The 16,036-nt window shown below is 38.0% G+C and overlaps 1 protein-coding gene across 2 annotated transcripts; it reads left to right on the top strand.

The window, feature by feature from the left end:
* Nucleotides 1-123: 123 nt before the first annotated feature.
* LOC117928842 (probable phytol kinase 1, chloroplastic) lies at nt 124-14,635 on the top strand. 2 transcript variants are annotated; one of them, XM_034848888.1, is made up of 6 exons: nt 124-408; nt 13,474-13,541; nt 13,632-13,688; nt 13,865-13,980; nt 14,052-14,166; nt 14,269-14,635. In XM_034848888.1, the coding sequence occupies exons 1-6, from the start codon at nt 151-153 to the stop codon at nt 14,453-14,455; spliced, it is 801 nt and encodes a 266-aa protein (XP_034704779.1). In that variant the 5' UTR covers nt 124-150; the 3' UTR covers nt 14,456-14,635. The 2 variants fall into 2 exon arrangements, with proteins under 2 accessions (XP_034704779.1, XP_034704778.1); XM_034848887.1 differs by having other exon boundaries at nt 13,632-13,763.
* Nucleotides 14,636-16,036: the final 1,401 nt, after the last annotated feature.

Here is a 16,036-nt window from a genome sequence, read left to right as displayed (position 1 = left end):
TGGATTTTTATACATACTAAATGAGAACTACTGTTTGGCTTTTTTTGGGTCCCAAACCTGCATTTTCGGTGACTGTTGGGGAATTAATGCTTCCTCATTCTTAATAAAAGAAGCCGTATAGAGCAAAAAAGGGAGACAACGCTTCACACCATGAGCTGGGTGGTATCAACACAGACAGCCATATCCTTCTCCATCTACCGTTACACTTCCAGATTCTCTACCTTACGCCGTCTTCCAAATCCTAATCTTTCTCTCAATGCTCTTCCATGGCATCCTCGCTCCCGCCCTCTCACTTTCCGCACTGCTGCGCTGCTCCAGGACGCCGGAGCCGCCGCGGTGGTCACGGCCGGAGCCTACGGCCTCGGTCTCACTTTCGATAATCTCACCCAGCGCAAGGTCATTGAACAGGTTGCCTACTCTCTCTCGTCTGTGATTTGAATTCTTTTGTTATGATGAAAATACGGTTCTTGAACTACTCTTTGATTCATTCTGGCTACACTGAAGAGGTTTTTGATGCAATTGAAGTCTGATATTAGGGAATTTTGATGTGTTGTTGAATTGAAGATGTTTTGAGCTCTTTGTATTGCTGAAACTTTGTTAATGTTTTGAACTGGTTTGTGAAGGGAATAATTAGAGCCGAGTGCCACTTGTGTCACATTAAATGCAATAGGAACTGTAGCTGCCTCCCATCCAGCCAACAGAACTTTAAGACTCATTTAATTCGTGAGTCTTCTGTTGCTGCCTCCCGTCCAGACGACTCAACTTTAAGACTCATTAAAATTGCATATGATAAAAATATGTGATAGTGTCTCTAGCTTCCATGGATTTGTTCCTCCCCTGGTGGAAAAGAAACTACTCCATGCCCCAATCCTAAGCTTCCCACCATAGATGGAACTCAGTTGGCTTTAGGATCACTTCAATCCATGGGTTTGGTCAATTAATTACTCACTTCTGCTCTGCATTAAGCATGTGAGTGAAATAGCTCCTTGATCATTTTTGTATCTGAACACACTTATCAAATCTAACCTTTTCCCTGAGATTGGTTCATCAATCACAAACTGGCCAATGGTGGTTTAGTCAATGGAAAGGAAGTACAATACAATTAGGAAAGGAGTTAGCCAACCTAGCTTGGAAATGGGGAAAGACTACCTAAAGACTCCTCTGCTTTTATGCTGCAGGAGCTTGCGCCTTTTTCTTTTTTCCCTTTTTGGCTGTGGGATTTTGGGTGCTGTATGGTGTCTGGTTCATTCAACCTATTCCCTGTTGGTGTCTTCTTGAATTCTGTACGTCAAGTTTTATAACTAATAAAATTGAGTCCCATCAAGTGTTTCCACATACCTTTTTCAAAAATAAATCATACCAATTTACTTATCAACTTCTTGATAAACAAGAAATAAATTAAACCAATAAGTTAAATTTTAGCTGGAGTAGTGTTGTAAGTCATCATGGTTATTGAAATTAATGTTGTTGAGACAGTCATGTCCTTAAACAATTGAAGCATTTTATATAATAGTTCATGGAAGTAAATATATTTGCTTTGGCTTAAATGGTTAAATTTTTATGTTTAACAACGTGATTTCAAAAGTTATGGCTTAAGCTATAGAAAACAATGCATCCTCTATTTTGAAAATGAGTGCATGCATTTTTTTTTTGATCAGAAACGAAGAGAAATATATTAATAGAAGGAAAGATACATGAGAAAGAAAGAAAAAAGAAACAAAAGAAACCACAAGAAGGATGAGAGGTCCTTCCTACACAATCTGATCAGCATAAAATCCCCCAACATTAGCTAAAAACAAAGAGAAACCCCCGAACTCAAACTTTTGAAGAGCAAACCTCACTCCAGTTGAGTTGTAACACATTTAAAGGAACTCCTCTAAAAGCTGCAGAACAAGAAGCCCAAAGAGAGGAATAGAACAAAATCAAATCCCATAACGTCTCTTCCGATCTCCCCTTATCCTCAAAAATCCTATTGTTTCGCTCTTGCCACACTATCCAAACCAAAGTGAGGCAAGCAACTTGCCAAAGAGTCTTGCCTCTTAAGGAGTTCCCCAAGCCTTTAAAAGCAATAACCAACATGTCCACAAACCTCCTTGGAGGGACCCAAACCAGCCCAACTAGCTTGAACAGCTTGTTCCAGAGCCCAATGGTAACAGGACAATGAAGAAAAAGGTGATCAATCGACTCCCCATTTCCCTTGCAAAGAATGCACCATTGAGGACAAAGGGACTTGTAAGGTCTTCTCAACTGCAACTTGTCATTGGTGTTCACCTTCCCATGAGCTACTAACCAAGCGAGGGCCTTAACCTTTGATGGGGCTTTTGAACTCCACAAAAACTTCGCCGGAAGGAACAAAATAGGATTAGAAACTTTTGACAAGGCCAAGAAAAAAGATTTCACTGAAAACAGGCCTGATGAAGACAAAGACCACACTCTATAATCAGCCAAAGAAGGAGAGAAACGCACTGAACTGAGGGAGGACATTAATCTCTGAAGGAGATCAATTTCAGAGTCGGTAAGATTGCGGCGAAAATTTAAATTCCAAGCCAATGGAAAGGAATTGCCAAGGACATTTGAAATAGTGAGGTTTTTCACAGAAATAACTCTATAAAGATCAGCAAATTGCGAGCACAAAGATTGGTTACCCCACCAAAGATCTTCCCAAAAGCGAATTCTCTCCCCATTGCCCATCACTAGACGAACAAAAGGGGAAAATTCCTGGAAAACTTGAGCAATAGCCTTCCAAGGACATCTGTGTGACCATCTAACCACCATGTTGGCGTCCCATCCATTAGGATGTGTCCCATATATACTCACTATAACCTTGTGCCAAAGACCACTCCTTTCTCTAGGGAACCTCCAAAGCCATTTCCCTAAGAGAGCAATATTTCTCAGAGAAATCTTCCCAAAACCCAAACCTCCCAACTCCTTTGGTCTGCTAACAACCTCCCATCTGACAAGATGATCTTTCTTCCCTTCCCCTGCCCCAGACCACAGGAAATTCCTTTGCATCTTCTCAATCTTTGAAGCAATTGAAGCTGGGATTTTAAATAGGGAGAGGAAGTAACTAGGGATGTGAGACAAACACGACTGAATTAAAGTAATCCTCCCTCCCAAAGACAAATAGGCCTTTTTCCAACCATCCAACCTTCTCGAAATTCTCTCAACCACTGGGTCCCAAAAGCCTATTGTCTTTGGGTTCCCTCCCAAAGGAAGACCTAAATAAGATAAAGGCCACTCAGACACTTTGCAATCAAAAACCGAAGCCAGACAAGACAATAGCTCCTGCCTAGTGTTAATACCAACCATGGTGCTTTTCTCTAAGTTGATTTTTAAACCAGAAACTTGCCCGAAAACCAAAAGGATAATCTTGAGGTTTTGAAGATGTTCCAAAGAGGCTTTAGAGAAAAAGATAGTGTCATCTGCAAACTGTAACAAAGACACTCTTGTCCTATCCCTCCCCACAGAAAAACCCTCAGTAATCCCAGTTTCCTCTGCTCTGAACAACAATCTACTTAGAACATCTGCCACTAAAGTAAAAAGGAAAGGAGAGAGAGGGTCTCCTTGTCTCAAACCTCTAGAAGCCTTAACCCAACCCTTTGCATTCCCATTAACTAGGATTGCAAAACTAGAAGAAGACAAACAGCCCCTTATCCATGATCTCCATTTCTGGCTGAACCCCTTTCTTTGAAGCACATGATCTAAGAAGCCCCAATCTACATGATCACAGGCCTTCTCAAAATCGATTTTGAAAACAATTCCTTCCTCCCCTGACCTTCTTTTCTCATCCACCACTTCATTGGCTATCAACACAGCATCTAGAATGTGTCTCCCTTCCACAAAGGCTCCTTGAGAACCAGATATTGTCTCATGAAGAACTTTGCGTAAACGCCCAGATAAGACCTTAGCAATTATCTTATACAAACTTGTAACCAAGCTAATTGGTCTATAATCTGAGATTTTAAAAGTTTGACTTCTCTTAGGCACCAAAGCAATGAAGGTCGCATTTGTACTTTGGTTTATTACCCCATTGGTGTGGAACTCAATAAACACCCTCATAAGATCCTCTTTTATCACATCCCAACACTCTTGATAAACTGCAATAGTAAAACCATCAGGACCAGGGGCCTTTTCCTTATTTAATTGGAAAACTGCCATGCGAACCTCCTCTTCAGTAAAAGGCCTATCCAGCCAAACTCCACTTTCTCTAGAAATAGGGACCCAGTCTATTCCTTCAATCCTCCAAGACTCACCTACCGGTTTGGAATAAAGATTCCCAAAGAAATTAACAATCTCCTCAGAAATAACCTCAATGCTGTTCAAAGTCTCCCCCCTCTCAGAAATCAGAGACTTAATGAACTTCCTACTTCTCCTTCCTGTGGCCACTCTATGAAAGAATTTAGAGTTACAATCCCCTTCTTTAATCCACTTAACCCTAGATTTTTGTCTCCATTGAACCTCTTCCTTTAATAACACATCCTCTAACTCCCTTCTTCTTAAGGTCCTTTCTAACACCAGGTCAAAATTCAAATTCCCTTCTTGTTCAATTAGATCAATTCTACCTAAGTCCGTCAGAATGAGCTTCTTTCTCTCTTTTAAATCACCAAAGGCCATTATATTCCACTCTTTCAACTTTGACTTAACAAACTTTAATTTCCTCATAAACTTGTGACCTTCCCACCCTTCACCCGTACATTCTTGCCACCAAACTCTAAACTTCTCCTTAAACTCTGGATGGAGCAACCACATATTCTCAAACCTAAAAGGAGTCGGACCCCACTTCAAAGGATTTGTTTCCAAACAAATAGGGCTATGGTCAGATGTCCATCTAGGAAGCGCCTCTTGAAAACTTTGAGAGAAAAAGGTATCCCACTCAGAAGAAAACAAGAACCTATCCAATCTCTTACAAATAGGATCAACTTGCATATTTGACCATGTAAAAGCCGCATTCCTTAGAGGGGGGTCAAGCAAGCCACACTCCCTTATAAACTCATCAAAACACCTCATGTTGAAAGTTAATCTGGTCCCACCCAATTTCTCAGATATCCTCCTAATAACATTAAAATCCCCTCCTACACACCACCTTGGGGATGTTAGACCATATAGGTCTTGAAGCTCCAACCAAAAGTCCTTCCTCCACAACGGATTAATCGGGCCATACACTGAAGTTAACCAAAAAGATCCTTCCTCACCAGAGTTAAACTTCACAGTTACAGAAAAGGATCCTAACACCTTCTTTGTACACTCAAACTTACTAGAATCCCACAATATCACAATTCCCCCTGAGGCCCCACAGGCTGGAAGAGCAGCCCACTCCAAACTCTTGCCTTTCCAAACACTACTCATAAACCTCCTGTCCCAAGTTTCCCTCTTTGTTTCCTGAAGCATCACAATATCTGGATTGTGAGTACTTAAAAACCTTCTAACAGTCCTCCTTTTCTTCTTGGATCCTAATCCTCTCGTATTCCAGCTTAAAATCTTCATATAAACCAAAAAAACCCAGAACAACCAGCATCCAAACCTAATCCTCTCCTCGGTTTCCAGAAGCATTTCTCCTTTTCCTTCTGGAATAAACCTTGTCCGCAAGAGAATTACTCTGGTTTTCTTCTCCCGCATCTTTTCCATTTTCTCTGAGTATTCTGATCCTCAAACTCTCCAAAACCGACTGAACCTTGACCATATTTCCAGGCGTGAGTCCCTCAACCTGAAAACCTTCCGAAGGGATGGGAGGTTCTGGGTTTGGGGACGGAGCCTTCCCTGAGGCACAAAGCTTCTCTCGGCTACTAAGAGCATCCTTAGATAAAGGACAGTCTTCAGAATTTCGGTTAGAGGTTTCTAGAGGAAACTCCACTCCTTCAGAACGGGACACGCCAACATGACGACTGGGATCAACAACAGCAAATTTCGGAAAGGGACTACTCTGAGAGACAGGGCTTGATTCCAAAGGAATCGGAGAAAAAGCCTGACATCGAGAAGGAAGAACCGAAGAAACAAGGGATTCGGAGAAAATATTTGGATTAAAAGCCCCAGCCAAAGGAAGACCCTTCTCAGAGAAAGCTAAGGAAGGAGGACAAACCTTTTTTACCCAGTTGCAAGGCGAGATCCCTTCGTCTCCCTCTGTCCCCCCGGTGATGTGTCGGGATTTTTCTGAAACAGGAGAAAGGGCGCCCTTCTTGAATTCTGATCTACCCCACATAAAGCCTCGATTTGCTTTCGGTGCGTCATCCCCATCTAGGTTGCTCTTTGGGTCAAAAGACGTCACCTTTAGGCTCGGCGGCCAACTCCTCGCCTTGCGTCTTCCGATAACTGATTTACCTTCTAGCTTTGCTGACTCTTGAGAACGCTGTTAACGGCAACACCTCCTTTGCAGAGGTTCCTGATCGCTGAAGCTTTGAAGACGAAGGCGTTGCTGGGCCATCGTTAGAAGACCCTGCTTCAGTTTCGTGGACTGGACCCGCCCCCGCAAAAGGCCCAATATTCTTCTCCTCAAAATGGGCCCTAGCAAAACAGCCTTTAAAAATGGCTTCTGGATTTGTTGGCCCGTCAACACTTCCCGCCGTTGGGCCCAAACAGTTCTTCCCCCTTCCTTTCACCCCTTTAGCAGCTGAATTTGAAGCTGAAGACTGAGCACGAAAGCGCTGACGAGGCCTCCAGAACTCATTATCCCTAGCAGTAGCTCGTAGCCCTTCAACGTTCTTTGGCCTCTGGTAGACGCAACCTTCCGCTGACGTAACTTCGTCCTTGCTGCGATTTGACTCTGGCCTGAGAAGAGCGTCTTCTTCAGTTTCTCCGATGACGGAAACTGCAACCGTAAATGACCAAGCTCCATCTTCCACCTCTAGCAACGCTGGTAGCACGACATTTGGATTCATCTCCACCCACATCTTTGCCTTCGACAAGTCTACGAGCTTCAAAGTTTCCTTTGCCACCTTCGTTACCCTCCCCCATTTCTGCAGAATGAACCTCAACTGAGTCTCATCCCATAAATGGAACGGAAGGCCTCTCAGTTCTAACCAACCCCTTCTAAACTTTCCACCCACAACCGAGTTTTCTTTTGGCGACCATCTCCTCAACGCAACAACCCCTCCTCTCGCTGTTAAACTCCCTTGGTCTTGAAACCACATAGCTCTCCTTGCAGAACCCACAAAAAAGCATCCCTTGTATTCGGAAATGGGAGTTACCGACACCATCCCTTTCGTGCCCATCATCCTCGCAATACCTTTCCCTACATCAAACCAATCAAGTATTTTTCCTTTACTCTCACAAATTACAGCTCTTGCCCATTTTCCAACTGGCACCGAAGCTCGGTTTCTATGTCCTTCCTCTGCAACCACATCTGCGTAGGACCGCCCTTCTCTGTACATTCCTTTGCTCACCTGAGTCTCATTATCTTTCTCCTTCGAGACTCTTACAGCCTGATCAGACAAATCTTGGACTCTAGAAATCGCCTTCCTAAGGGTTTCCCACCCATTGCCTTTAACACCCTCAGGAACAATTAGCACTAGAGGTTTTCTTTTTGCAACAATTTCTGTGATTTTCATAAATCTCCCTCTACCATTGATGCAAATCTCCATCAAATGCGTCCTCGTTTTGCCCCTCATCTTCCGAGTAAAACCCCTGGAAGCCTCCAAATCCACAGCTTTCTTCAAATGTTCCACCAACCAATCCATCTCCTCCTCACCAAAGCCTAATGAAACAGCATAACCTCGGCTTCTCTCTGTTATTGAAACCCACATTCCCCCATTGATGCCTTCAAACTTAACCTGAAAAGCCTTTCTTTCCACGTCAAATCTTTCCATTACCAGGCCACTCTTATATTCCTTCAAAGATTCTTCCAAACAAGCAACCTCCTTAGAAAAATCGCAAAAAGTGTTCACAGAAGAGGAAACAAAGGCGGAGAAGTCCGAAGAGAGTCGAGTGCCGCAAATGTCAGATCATATTTGTTGGTGCAATTTAGTCTGAGTGCATGCATAAAAGATGATTTTTTTTATTTATTTTTTAAAGCATATTTGTCTATCCTTAATATCCGTTCAAAATATGTTAGATTTTGATTTCTCTTAAGAGTTTCAATTATGAGAACAAAATCAATATTTTTTAAAGCATTCGTTTATCAAGTCAAAATGTTTTTTGCATTATCAATGTACCCATTCAAATTAAACATCAATTGAACATTATCTATTCATGCAATACTATAACAGATTAAATGTTTGCAAAAGTAAAATAATTGTTATCAAGTTATAACTTGACTACTAAAAATTGATTTTGAAGTTAAGAATGAAAGTTGAGAAAGTCAAAGAGAAAAAAGAAAAGCACATTCTAAAATCAATTAAGAAAAAGCAGCTAGATTAAAGTAATGATTTTTATTTTTCGTAAATTCCTATCCAAATAATTTGAAACTTTTTTCGGAAGTAGTAGTAGTAGTAAAACAGTTATCATCATCATAATAATAATCCATTGTGACTAATGTGCTACACTCATAAAAGATGCCATAAGCAACAAATTATAATTGGCCACCTATTTGTTTGATATCAACTTTCTATATTAGCTCCATAAGATTTTTGTAACGTCATAAAAACTATTATTAGGTGACCCCAAGATTTTAGTCTATTTTTCTTTGTAGAATTTATTGTTTTGGCAGTGAAATATTTTTTAGTGAGGAGGTAACAGTAGAAATTTGGGAGTTAAGGCTAATAATTACTGAGATACTCATCTTCGGCTTAAGAAGATGAAGATGTTCAAACATGATCTGGCAACGTCCCCTTTTCTTAGTGGTTGTGATACAGCAGAAAAGAATGGGAAAGAGGGAATAGAGAAAGGAATAAAAGGAAAAAAAAAAAAAAAAAGACTCTTGGAATAAATTCAAGAGAGAATTTCTGAACAGCTAATTTTATTCAATGAGTAATGAATGAATAACTGTCTATAATCTTAGGTATTTGTAAAGTTAATTTTGATCCTAAATATAATAGGAAAACAATCCTAATCATACTTAAATTATTCCAAATAGGAAAATATTAAATACAAGCCAATAAAATAAAAATAAAATCTTAATTACAATATAAATAAAGTCTAATCATAATAGGAAGCTTGAATACATGGAAATCTAATCTCATTTCTTTCCAAATTGTAAACTCATTTTATCTTCATTACACTAAGGTGGTTTGGCCTTAACATAGTTCTTGAATGCTCTTGTATCAGTTCCTCCAAGTAGGGAAAAACTTGGTTCCAACAAGAAAACTTTTGCTATTTCAGCATATTGGTCTTTCTCAACTCTACCTCAGCAATCCAAGTATTTTCACCAGCTGGTTTGCCCATCCACTTCACTGAAAATTGCTCATATTGGTTGCCTCTACTTAACCTCACCTCCTTGACATCTAACGAGTCTTCAATAACATCTAATGGCCATTTAGGAAGTTCATGCACTTAGACTTCAGTTGGAATTTCCTTTCTATTAAACCCTTCATATGAAAATAAGTTAGGGGCATTGAAGATTGACCTGATTTGCAAATCTGATGACAACTTTATCAAGTATGCATCCAAACTAATCTTCTGTAGAACTTTGTATGGTCTAAACTTCTGTGAGTTGAGCTTGTGATAAGTACCTTTAGGAAATCTTTGTCGCCTCAAACACACTAGTACCATGTCCCTTTCTTTAAATTATTTGGCCTGTCAATGTAAATTTGCCTTTAATGCATATAATTCATTGCTAGCTGGGATGACGGCCCAAAGTTCTTCATGAATTTGTCTTATGTGTTCAGCAAAGGTATCCTTATCTTTGCTTGGTGTAGTCTCTTGTGGTAGTGGAACTAAGTCAAGCACATGTTGAGGTTTGAGACCGTAGGCCACTTCGAATGATGTCTTCTTCATGGACCCATTTATTGAAGTATCATAGGTGAATTCTGCTTGTGGTATGATAGGTTTCCAAACCTTCATATGGTTTCTGACAAGACATCTTAACATGTTGTTACCCAAGCTATGATTGACTACTTTGGTTTGTTCATATATTTTTGAATGACACAAGCTAGAATATTTCAATTCAGTTCCAGGTTTTTGCATTATCAATTCCTTTTAAATAAGTAACCATCATGCACCATGTTGGCAACCCCTTCTATTTGATTATTCCATGCAATTCCATCATGATATGACTGAAATATTGATCAATTACCATACTCATTTTTTAGCTCTTTGAATCTTATGATTTGAGTCCTGATCATAGTTAACAATAAAACACCCTATTTAATGCACAAGCATGGGAACAGACTGGAGAGGGTGGTAGATGGAGTCCCCGCCTTTTCAGATAGATAGTTCAACAATTGGGAGCTTAAGGAAGTGGAGACTTTATTATGAAAATTGCACTCTTTGCTTGTTTGTAGTGATACGGAGGACAAGTTGAGCATAATGGTTAGCATTAGGCTAATTTTCACTAAAGAATACCAAAGGTCTTCTTTCTTGAATAAGGACAACCCCTATTCCCACATGTGACGTACTACACTCTAAGATGAAAAGTTTGTCAAAATTCAATAAAGCAAGAATTAGTGCTTTTGTCATTAATCCTTTAATAAGGTTTTGGAATCCTCATATAAAACATAAAAGAATTGGTAACATCCAATAAGTGGCGATTTTTCCTTTGAACAATCTCATTCTGTTGGGATGTATAAATGCACAAAAATTGGTGGACAGTTCCATTTTTAGTATAAAAAGAGGAAAGAGAACAATCATTATATTCAAGGGCATTATCAAATCGAAGAATGCCAATTGAACTACCAAATTGATTTTTTATTTCTTGATAAAAAGGTTTCAATACATGAGGTAAATCAAACCTTTCTTTAGGTAAAAATAACCAAGTGACTTGAGAGCAATCATGAATAAAACTAACAAAGTACCTAAACTCTAGAACATTAAGGATGCGACATGGACCCTAAACATTTGAATGAAATAAAGCAAGGACTTGGAGCCGGGGACATCTATCTCTTTTCCCTGGAGCAACATATGGAAGGCGTGGGTGCATCCTAGAGTTAGCTTCTTCGCTTGGGAGGCAACTTGGGGAAAAGCCTTAACATAGGATCAAGTCCAAAAAAGGGGGTGGTCTTTGGTAAATAGATGCTTTTTGTGTCATGTCGAGGAAGAATCCATAAACCATCTCTTTGTCCATTGTGTAAAGACAAGAGCCTTGTGGGAGTTGTTTTTTGCCTTTTTTGGGGTGTCTTAGGTGCTACCATCGTCAGTTAGAGAGACTTTGTTAGGGTGACATGGTTTGTTTGGAAGGTAAGAAATAGAATCACCTTTGAGGGGGAAGAACTCTCAATCCAAAATCTAAAAGGTTCTTTTGTTTGTTGTCTTTGATTGAAAGCAAAAAGGTGTATAGATGATATTCCTCTTAACTCTTTTTAGTTTTCTAGATTGGTTGGCCCCTTGGTGAGGGTGGGTTGGTTTAGTTCCTTTTTTTTTTTTTGTAACTTTGGCTTATTGTGGTGTTTGTTGGTGGTAGCTGTATACGTTTTGCATATCTTGGGTTGCTATTTTAGTGGCCCTTTTTAATATATCTTCTTTCTATCTATTAAAAAAAAAGGGACTTGGACTCTATTATTAATCCTAGATGGAAAAGATAACCTATGATGTTTGCTAGGTTCACACAACTCATACTCAAGCTTATTGGACTACTTTGAAGACAATCCCAAGGAATGTAACTGCTCAAAAGAAGTATGACTCAATCTGTAATGCCATTGAAGAGGAGCAATAACAAAGAAACAATAACAACATCAAACATTTTCCTACCATGAGATTGAAATATAGATTATAGGGATAATAAAGCCCATCTTGCTTTAATTCTCCACCAGTCATCTTGTTTGTGCGAGGATCCTAAAAAACACAATAACAAAAAATGATAGCAACACAATTAAATTGCTTGGTAAGTTGACTAGTAGATAATAAATTAATAGAAACTTTAGGAACATAAGAAGAAGATCCATCAACGAGAAAGGATTGAGGATGTATTAGAAGACTTAGTTACGTGAGAAAATGGGGTGGACTTTCCAATCATATTATAAGAAGTTGCAAATCTATAACTAAGTGGAACAAAACTAACCAAAATTAAGAAGGGCATGTGTATTTAAATGTGCTAAGGTGGTAGTAGGAGCATTGATGTTGGATCGCAAGGAAATCTGCACTAGTTTGTTATAATCATCTAAAGATAAGGTAATAAACTCTCTTCTACCACCTACAGGTTGAACAAGCGTAGGAACATCAACTCCTCCATCGAAAAAAGAGACAACCTAATTAGCCTATGTAAGATGGCTGAACTCATGTCAATATTTATCATAGGTATGATTAGTCCTACCGTAACTTTTGCTAAAAACCATTTTTGATCGGACAAGAGTTACCTTAGTATGGTTGAATTAGGTTATAAATTTTGTTTTGATATGATAAACGATGAAAAACCATTGATCACCAATGTAGCAGCACTATAGCGAATTATTGTAGCAATGTCACAACATGTTACTGTAGCAGTGAAAAGAAGGATGGTGGAAGGTGTTAAGGCTAGGTTTTTTCCCCCTAAGATTAGGGTTCTAGATCAAACTTGCTTTGACACCATGTAGAGTGAGAGAAAAAATGGTATTGTATTTTTCAAGAAAAGAGTACAAAGCATCTATACAAACTTTTATAAAAGAAACAAAAAGACTAAACTACTTCTTACTAAATAATTACTAATAACTCTTTACCAAAAGTTTTTATTAACAACCACTGAAATGAAATATCTTATTTGGACTTATTGAGTAGTGAGACTGAAATTCTTGGTTCATAAAATTCTTGCCAAATGCAGATGTCACTTATGGGACCACTGGAGTGTCAGAATAGGGATGTTTCCTTACAGAATTGTGGAATTATGAATTGTAGGAAGTCCTCAAATTCTAGTATGTTGAAGAATTTTACAACCCACATTTGGAATTTGAAGGACAAATGTGGTGTTTATTAGCTTTTAGGAACTTGGGACAGGAGCCTGTTTTTGGTGAAACTAGGAAAAGAAGCTTGGGTATTTGACATCATGCACTATTGGATCTTTATTCAAAATGAAACAGGAAGCCTTTTTCTTTCTTTTTTTTAATATACAAATAAAATATGTACCAAACAAGCTCCTGGAAGAAGGGGACACAAGCCAAGTACACAATTTGAGTGTACAAGGAGTAACAAAACACTAACGTGAAAGGTAATAATCAATTCTAACAAACAGAAACTTCTATCTCTGAAACTACAGCCACCAACTAGACATTTGACCATGAAAAGGAGATTATTAGTTTTGTTATGTACCTTGGCAAACAGATGTTGCATTTCTAATACTAAAACAACAGAGAAGAACATAGAACTTTGAAAGTTATATTTGTAATTTTCTTTTCTGAGGTAAAATGTTCTCTCATTTTAGAATGCTGCCTCCTTTTCTTCGTTGACAATTCTTCTTCATCTCCCTGTTATTTGAAGCAGAGTTTGAGCAGAAAACTGGTCCATATATTGTCTGGGTTGCTTTTCATGGTTTCTTGGTCAATTTTCAGGTCTGCTTTCTGTCTATAAGACATTCTTAGACTTGCTTGGATTTTGATATTCTTACACTACTTCACCTGATTGTTTTAATCCTAAAATAGCACCTCAACAGAGGCTCGCTACTTTGCTTCTTTGGTTCCTGTTGTCAATTGCTTAAGGTTAGTCATATATGGCCTCTCTTTAGCTACCGATGAAGGACTCATAAAATCTGTTACTCGAGAAGGAAAGCCAGAGTAATTTTTCCTATTGTCATCATCAAGCTCTTATGACTTCCTTTCTTCTTGATTCAAAGGGACATTATCCGTGATTTAGCTTCATTATTTAACACTTGCAGGGAATTGCTTAGAGGCCCTTTATATTACGTCCTGATTTTGCTTGTATGCACTATGGTCTTCTGGCGTGAGTCTCCTATTGGGGTGATCTCATTATCGATGATGTGTGGTGGGGATGGTAACTCCTCTTGTCCAACTTGGCAGTCTGTTTCTTCTTCCAATCATTTATCTCTGACTCAGTGGTTTTAGGTATTGCTGACATCATGGGAAGAAGATTTGGGTCCCTAAAGCTTCCTTATAATCAACAGAAGAGCTGGGCTGGTAGCATTTCCATGTTTGTATTTGGCTTCTTGATTTCAATTGGGTGGGTTTTGAACCCCTTTTTTCAGCCAACGTCAATGATGGTATTTTACTTTCTCCATAAGGATTTTCGAACTTGGCATGAGAATTTTCCTTCATTTTGTAGGATGCTTCACTACTTTTCAGCCCTGGGGTACTTCCAGTTAGATTGGATTTGGACAATGGAAAAAGTTGCATTAATTTCCTTGGTGGCAACAGTGGTTGAGTCTCTCCCTACTACAAAGGTAGTAGATGACAACATATCCGTCCCTTTGGCAAGCATGGTAATGGCATGTTTGAGTTTTGGCTTTTGACTCGTCATGTTAGAAACATTAAACTTCTTCCCTTCTATTTTTATTTATTTATTTATTTATTTTTCTTCGTTGGTTGAGGCTTTTAATTGCCCTATAAATCCATGCCTCATCCCTTCATTGTTGTACTAAAACTCTTGAAATGAATGAATAGGACTCTCTTCATTAGCACCTTTACTTCCATGTTTGATGGGCTACTAATGGGATTCTCGGACCTGTAAGTATCTAGTGTATGACTCTTATCCTCATACTCTCAATAATTTGAACTTCCTAATGGATTTTTGCATGAATTTCTGTATTTGATGAGAATTACTATCAACTTCATCTGGAGCAGACGAAGAGGCAAAACTAGTGCTGAAATATGTCCTTTGTGTTCCTTGCGTGTCTGCTCCAGTTATACTATAGACTATAGTTTGGTTCTATATATTGTAGACATTTTCTATATAGGTTTGAGATTATAGGATTGTCTTGTCTAGTCCCCCACCAATTATATATAAAATTAATTTTTAAAAATAATTTAATTTAATTTAATTTTCTTAGTTGTAATATATAAAAAATAATAATAAAATTACTTTTTAATAAAATAAGTTCTAAAAGGATTATAATATTTTAATTATTTGTAAAATATATTTATTTTTAATGTAATTAAAAAATTTAAAATCAATTTTTTTAAAACACTTTAAAAAAAATTTGGAAACTTAAATAGGATAGGTAAGGATGTAAATTATTTTGAATAAATAAGGTGGAGTTAGGATGAAAGTGACTTGTTCATCCAACAACATGATAGATTTTTAAAATATACTATTACTTTTAATATTAGTTTTATTTTATATTTAGGTCAAGAGTGATGAGTAAGCGCAAATAAAAAGCTTCCCAATTTCGTAGATGGGAATAATCCCTAATTAGGAGAAAAAAAAATTGATTACAGAATTTGATTCTAAGTGATTGTCTTTTTAATGTATAATTATATGAAAATTAAGTTTTTTATTTTCTATTTTTAAAATTAAAATTTATTAATAACTTTTTATTCTATATATATGAATTTTAAAGGCTTCCATTAATTTTAAAAATAGTTTAAATTTTGATTTTTTTTTCAAATTTTTTTAACCTAAAAAAGGTTGAAAAATTATTTGTAATGTTTGAAAATCATCGGTTTTTTTTTTTTGTTTTATTTTGAGAATATTTGATTGATGATTTTCTTAGAATTACTTTTATAAAACATTATGATTAAAGGCACTTGTAGTAAAAACGACTCACAGCGGGGAAATGAAAGCATTAACAATGATAGATATGAAATGAACAAAATCACTCTGAAAAAACATTAAAATTTCAATATCATAAATGTGAACTTGTACTGAACAAAGCCAAACAAAATTACCCAAAAACGCTCATCCCCAATCTCCTCCAAAGTTTCAAACCACGACCACCAATCTCCTAATCGCTTTTCCTCCTCTTCTTCTTGCTCTCCTGTTCCTCCCAGTGCTTCATTCCTCCCTCTTCTTCCTCTCCCTCCTCTCCTCAAATTCCAAACTACTCCTCTCCTCTCTCTCGTTCTTCTTGTGACCCTCATTGTCTCGTTTATGC

Source organism: Vitis riparia, chromosome 13 (assembly GCF_004353265.1).
Source record: "Vitis riparia cultivar Riparia Gloire de Montpellier isolate 1030 chromosome 13, EGFV_Vit.rip_1.0, whole genome shotgun sequence".
Classification (NCBI taxonomy): domain Eukaryota; kingdom Viridiplantae; phylum Streptophyta; class Magnoliopsida; order Vitales; family Vitaceae; genus Vitis; species Vitis riparia.
The sequence above is the reverse complement of the archived record's forward strand: the minus strand, read 5'-3'. Positions and strand labels throughout refer to the sequence as shown.

Coding starts and splice junctions, on each gene's coding strand:
- LOC117928842 (XM_034848887.1), top strand. CDS start 151: ATGAGCTGGGTGGTATCAACACAGACAGCCATATCCTTCTCCATCTAC. Junction 409..13,473: donor AGCGCAAGGTCATTGAACAG/GTTGCCTACTCT, acceptor TATTTGAAGCAG/AGTTTGAGCAGAAAACTGGT. Junction 13,764..13,864: donor ACTCGAGAAGGAAAGCCAGA/GTAATTTTTCCT, acceptor TAACACTTGCAG/GGAATTGCTTAGAGGCCCTT.